At 37.0% G+C, this 6,911-nt stretch overlaps 1 protein-coding gene across 1 annotated transcript; it reads right to left on the minus strand.

Moving 5' to 3' along the window:
• Positions 1–531: 531 nt before the first annotated feature.
• Positions 532–3,157, minus strand: LOC149532030 (uncharacterized). Its single transcript, XM_089809677.1, has 2 exons — positions 2,536–3,157; positions 532–2,383 (listed from the first exon to the last, which is right to left on the minus strand). The coding sequence occupies exon 2, from the start codon at positions 2,280–2,282 to the stop codon at positions 894–896; it is 1,389 nt and encodes a 462-aa protein (XP_089665803.1). The 5' UTR covers positions 2,283–2,383; positions 2,536–3,157; the 3' UTR covers positions 532–893.
• Positions 3,158–6,911: the final 3,754 nt, after the last annotated feature.

Below are 6,911 nucleotides of genomic sequence, written 5' to 3' on the forward strand. Positions count from 1 at the left end.
TTTTCATCTTACCTGTAAGCGCCAACAATGTTAAACATTATTAATTAAATAAAGAAAATGAATAAAATAAATGTGCTTGTAAAAGTCAGGCTTGCAGTAGGCAGCACATGACTTCTGTTTCTTGATGATCTACATTGTAAAGTTGTACATATTCTACTGGAGATTATAATAAACTTGAGATCTAATCTATAGTGAAATTGCTTGTATTCCCAGTAAAGTAACAAGAACCCATTATTATTGAGCGTTAATCAACATTCCTCATTTACATAACCTAGAGATGTCATTGTTAGCAACCTAAGGATTGAACAAAGAATATCAAGGTCTCAAGAAAGAATAGTGTTTACCAGTCAAAAACCTATGACATCTGGATGGATAATTTATTAATTACGGTAAATTCATGCAAGCTGATAAATCACAGGAGGAGAGGAGAAAGCTCAATGGCTATCTAGAACTGATAAAAACAATTTCTACAGTTTGATGCACATTTCATAACACTCAACAATATTAAAAATCGAAGCATTTCTCTCGATGGAAACCAATGATCTGAGCTTCTCACAGATGCATATTATTCTTCTGTGGATGAAAACGACAAAGAATGTCACTTCACCAAAAAGAGATGGCCATGAGAATAAATTAGCATGGTCCTTACAGAATTGACGAAAAATTTCATCACTGTAGAGCTACATACAAAAGTGGCAGGTATTCTAGTAGGCGTTCGAAGAAATTTGAGCTCAAACAGGGCTTTGCGCCTAATGAAGCCAGCAGTTGCGTACTGGTTTCACCTTCATTAGCAGCTGCTTAAACTTCAAAGTGTGTCGACCAATGCTGGTACCAGCCATAGCAAGGGCATTGCCTATATTAATGGCAATTGCAAATACATAAGAAGTTCACTCCTATTGAGAATTTGTAGTAGCATCAGTGCTCTCGCCCTGCGGGTGCTGGCTAGTTCCCATGAATTGGTGCTCTGATTTCATATTTCTATTAAAAGCATTCATTGATGTCAGAACTCCAAAAGGACCTTCACTTCCCAGGCCAAATCCAGCCCCAGTGGGTGAAGTGTCTTGCAAAAGCATTGATGTCAAGGGCATATGTCTCAATTGTCCATGCGGAAACTCCATCCCCATTCCTCCAGAGAAATTTAATCTGGGCATAATCATACCACTGGACAACACTGATGTAAGAGGCATACCACCAGGATTCGTTAGAGAAGCGGGATTACTAGGAGCGGAAGGAACCCCTGTAGCAGAGGTCATGCCATACATGGGTCCACCTGAACCAGATTGAAAAGCCCAAATCTGTGGATTCGAAGAAACGCCACCACCTATAGCGCCTGGATTAGAGGATGAGGTTGCTGTAACGGGAAGCATCCAGATTGCCCGAGGCGCCCCGCTGTCTGGAGCTACTGCCCACATGGGCATTAAGCCAGGAACTTGTGGAGGTGTGCTGGCCTCGGCTGCCGAAACCGGCGTTTGAGGAGGGGCCTGCAAAGGGGTTTGTCTTGCTGTAGGGACAGCCCTTATTGGAACTGAACCACCCATTGGCATAGATGAGATTGGTGGGTCCTGCTCTTTCTTAACATTGTGTACCGCTCTAACTTTTTTCTTAGGTCTTGCATTCTCCTCTTGCCCAACTAATGCTCCTGACACATCTGGGCTTGGCTCAAATTTTCTTGTCCTATCCAGCACAACATTATTCTTGTCCTCGTTCTCATCCCACTCGGTCTTCGCCCTTGGTTCCGTGGTAAGATGCCTTGAACTAGTGGGACCGGCCATGGCTGATGGAGCAGAGGACCTTACAGAATTCCCAAGAGACATTTGCAGAGCAGGAACAGTCCCAGTGCCCGTTGCTTCAATGATTTGCGGCTCCGCTTGTTCCAGTAGCCACTTAATTGTTTCCCCATCAGATTTGTGGCCCAACTCCCTTGTCAACTGAAATATCCTCGCCGCACAGACAGCGGGCATTCGTATCCTCCTTCCTCTTCCTTCCACCTTTGTGTGCCTATCCTTAGTTGACGACCTCTTCGGTGGTGCCTTTTTCACAGCCGCCAATTGCTGCTGCTGCTCCTGCTGCAAAACCAGATCTTTTTGCTGCTCGCTTTCTCTTTCCTCCTCCTTCACGTCAACGGACTGAAAAGTTCCCGTCCCGAGCGCCAAATTATTGCTTTCGGACGGAGGCTCAAGTCCAGCAGCCCCGGCCATAGCCTGTATGCCCAATGATCCCATGCTCAACTGGGTCCCCTGCTGCTGCTGCTCTTCACCATTCCCATGCACCCCTGAATCCATATGAAGCACTCGAATTTCTTCCCAATAGATTAGCAGCTCCCTCAACCAATTGAACGTGAACCTTTCTCAACTTTCCAGTTAGTCGTTTCGCTACAACAGGTCTGAGATGAAAGATAGTATGTTTTACTCAAAGCAGGTCTCCTCTATTTCTCTAAAAACAACGTGGGTACCCACGAGAAACACACCGGGTATGCATACAATCACAAAAAGAACAAAACCAATAAAACTTTTCTGAACAACACATATTTGTTACCATGATTGGTGTCGACCGAGATCAACCAGATTCAGGTCGGCGGTGTACCCTTCTCCCCAATCTTCAAATTTCTCGCAAGAGCTAACAACAAGGCAATGATTTGATCTTCCCTCGGAAATAAACCATGTGGGTGTGCTCCAAAAGCCTCATAAATTACCGCTACACGAAACCCGAACCATATTAGGGCTGCGAATCCGTCCTTCGTGGTTCCCTCATCAAGACGCGCTCATTCATTCAATCAACAGTCCACACTGAATAGAAAGGTTGCTTGCATAAGGCGCACGTTACAGGAACAATCCCAGAAAAGCGTTGAAGCCATAAGCTATAAATTTGGTTGCGTGAGACCTAAATTGGTAGGAAAACAAGACATGGCAAGGTACAAGAGTACTAAATTAGTCCTCGCACTAAATTAGTCCTCGCACTAAATTAGGGCTTCAATTGGAGGGAACATAGATTTCAGGACCCGAAGAGGCAAACAAGTACAAGAACATTAGGGCTCCCGCTAGATTTGGCAAAGGGAAGACAAGCAGGGAAAAAACAAAAATATAAAAGAGTAGTAGGTACCAAACTGGCATGAAAAAAAATGGGAAAAACGAAAAAAACCAAATTGTTTCTCTCAAAACAAAGGCGGCTTCGGGCTGGTTGGTTTTCCCATTTGCAGTGGCAATGGGCATTCCGCATGCGCCTTGTTGTCTGTGCCGCTATTTTCTCTTCTGCCTGCCATATATTTCAATCCATGGTGGGCCTCCGAATTTGAATATATAGATAGAGTGGGCACCAGAGGGGCAAAAGGTAGCACTTTTTAATGAAAGACAAATTTTGGGAAAAATGGGAAGAAACAGGGATTTGGAGTAAGGTGGTTGGATGAAATGGGGGTGGAAAAACTCTATGGAGAGATCCAGGAAGTTGAAGACTCAATGCGTTTACACGTGCAATAAGCAGCATCCTTCATTTCCACCACTATCTTGGCCCCCACTCAACCTTAATGCTATCTACATTTATTTTGGGTCCCCACCTTCCCCAATTTTTTATTTGTGTTTGTGTGTCCAACAATGGTTTGTGGGTCTCCGTTAGGGATGTTCCTACTTTTCTTCCCACCTTATATTATTGGTCAAACCAATTTGGGGAATGGGTCAAGTTTCAAAATCTTGGATTATAGAGTAATGTCAAAATTCATACATAGTTTTGCTTACTAGTCATCAAGTCTTGTCTTAATGAATGCAAGTTTTGTAACATATTGGTAGGGATAAGGTCAAAATGTGATAAGATAGGGTGAAAATTTAATCCTCGTTCTTAATTGGCTCTTAACTTATTTTGATTAGTTTATCTTTTATGTTAAAGTAGTATATAAAGGAGTGTGGTTTAAGTGTGAAAGTTGAATAAGTTTTAGCTATACACTTTCTTTGGAACTTTTATGATTCTTAGTGTATGGCATCAAATTGTGTATGTATAGTTTTTTAGTGTATTTGTCGTTATTTTTTATTAGATTTATGGATGTATAATTGAATTATTTATAATTAAGTTTTTAAGTATATCAACATGACGTAAGAGTTTGGAAATATATATTTAGATTTTAGGTTCAAGTAAACTCTCTCTAATTAGCTATTACTTTTTGACTCGAACATTCAAATTTGTTAACTTGTGTGTTAGAATTTTGTATTTAAGTGTATACACTATTTCACATATCTACACAAAGAACATTGATATATTGGGGCATTAGTAATGAAGATGTATCTACAAAATCATTAAACATTAACATCTCATAATTAGCACACATTATCTTGTCAAGCATCATGCTATATTTGCTTGTTGTCTGCGATCATCTATATTCTAATTATTAGGTTCCCTGACATCTTTCTGTGATTTCTTCTAGTTTTGATCAATTCACCTCTAGCTTTTGCTTTTGATTAAGAGTTCTCTCTTGTTTATTTGAACAACCACTCCTAACTCTACTCTTCTTCCAATCAATCTATAGCTCATTCATAACGATTCCTAATGATTGGTATTGTGAATCTTGTGTTACCACTATTTATACCATATATTTTACTTTATAGAGGACTAACCACTTGTTTAGTTACCATGTTGGACCACTTGCTTAGTTGGCAAGTTAGTAGTTATAGGTAGTTGTGAATTTTAAGAAAACCTTCACCCAGTTTCAATAATTTGAATTGCTTGTTTTTTTCAATATGCATCTTATTTGCTAATTAATAATCAATTTGTTTTTAGTAAATTCCAATGCTTTTCTTTTGCTCAATTCCTAACTCTATTTACATGATATTGGAACTTGTTGAGTTAGAACATGAGTTTGAATTCCTTTACAAAGAGTTATGCATGTGTAAAAATTTAGATCTTGAATGAGCTTCAATGAAGTTCATCAAGATGGTGTAGAAGTGACCAAGGATTACCACATTACAAAGGTATTGTACTTTGATTTTTTTAATCTCTTGTCTACATTATATACTTCTTATAGGTCTTTGGTTTTATTTTAGAACTCCAAATTGCTTGGAAATTATGTGTGATGTGTATTTTTTCTTATGTTACAATTATGTTGTGTGTTATAATTTTAATTTGCAAATTTTTGAAGGCATTAGAATTTGAGTGTTAAACTATGTAAATCATTGAAATTATGTACTATGAAATGTTGAGCTAAAGGTGTCTTAACCTTAGAACACTGACAATTTGAATTATTTAATTGATTTTTGCATATATTTATTTTATCCTAGGTTTCCAACTTCCTAATGTCGTGTCATGTTTTATGGGACCTCTTGGTGATGTAGCATCCTACATGGAAGGTGACGTTATGACATGGGTTCCTATGTTAGGACTATGATAAGTTTCCACTATGACTATGACAAGTACTAGTTTGATTGAAGAGTCATGAGGGGTTAATGTCAATAAGTTTGCACTTATGGTGGAGTTCACTTCTAACTAGTGGTGTAAGTTAAGGAAGGCCCTTATTCTTGGCTATTATAATTTATATGTTGAATATGTATTGTAGTACACAAGATGGCCATTTTGAATGAGGTAGTTGTTAGTGCTTTCTATGTACAATGTGTCATGGCAATAGAAAAAAATTATTTTTCACACCACTTACCTCTTAGGCATGGGAGTTGGTTTTGAAAAATATGGATGCTTACCTCTTCATGATGAGATGTATAAATACGTTGGTACTTGTTGGTTATCAAATTTGTCTTTTTAAAATACCTTTAAAATGACTCTAAAATGCCCACAATCCAAAGACAAAAATAAGAGCAACATAATTGAGTCTCTTGTACTAGTGATGTGCAAGTGCTCTCTAAATTTTGATATGAAGGTACCACTCCCTTCATTTAATATGCATTGAATAAATTATTGGTTATCTCTTTGCTCAAAAGACACAAAGGCAAACAAGCATCTATCCATAGCCATGAGATAGATGTGAAAAATAATACTCAAATTAAATAAATGAAAGAAAGGAGACACACATATCTACCTTTCTTAGACTCATGGATGAGAAGCAAAAAAGATCTATAGACACCAAAATTAATGATAAATTGACTATTCAAACTTAGAGATCTGAAAATATAATTTCTATGTTTTACCATCATAGAGTTTGTATTAAAAATATTACAAAAGAATTCATAATATATAGTCTAAAGAAGACATAAATAAACACACGTATTAAATTTATGCCTCTTTATTTCTCAAGATAGAAAATTGAGTGCACAAAATAAATATCCACATGCAACAAACAAAATATTAACTGATAAAAACGACTATCATTTCTCTCCTTTAACTTCTCATCTATAAAAAAGAAAAAGAATCCCCTTCTCTTGTAAACGAATTACAATTAATCATTAGTCTCTAAGCCTTTTTTATTTTAATAACTGATTCTCTATTTAAAGGAAATAAAAATCCATTTTACATTCTTATGCAATTGTTATCTTCCAACTTATTTAAAACATCTATAAATTTTTTTAAATTGATTTAAAACATTATTAGAATGTTTTAAATTAGTACAAATAAAAGGTTGGGAAATGTTTAGTTTCACCTGCAACCACTTTTTAATAAATTTTCCACAAGTTAACCAAACATCTTGAGGTCATGAAAATTTGTGAGTAGTTTTGGTTCTTAAAATTTTAGATGGGTTTTTAACCATTTTTTCACAACTCGCCAAATCAGGGTACTTCCTTTGTAAAATGGCCCTGCCAACCATATTACTACATTGAGAAAATATTAAAATAATATATCATATGATCACATATGGTCATAAAATTAAATATTGGAACATTTAAGGCCAAAATATTAGGTGGGTTGTTCTCATATTTAAATAATCAACTACTTTATTTTTCAGATGCATTTTTGTATTGATAAATATGTATGGAGATTTGACTATC

Source organism: Cupressus sempervirens, chromosome 11 (genome assembly GCF_028749045.1).
Source record: "Cupressus sempervirens isolate cs-2001-9-10 chromosome 11, ASM2874904v1, whole genome shotgun sequence".
Classification (NCBI taxonomy): Eukaryota; Viridiplantae; Streptophyta; class Pinopsida; order Cupressales; family Cupressaceae; genus Cupressus; species Cupressus sempervirens.

Coding starts and splice junctions, on each gene's coding strand:
- LOC149532030 (XM_089809677.1), bottom strand. CDS start 2,282: ATGGATTCAGGGGTGCATGGGAATGGTGAAGAGCAGCAGCAGCAGGGG.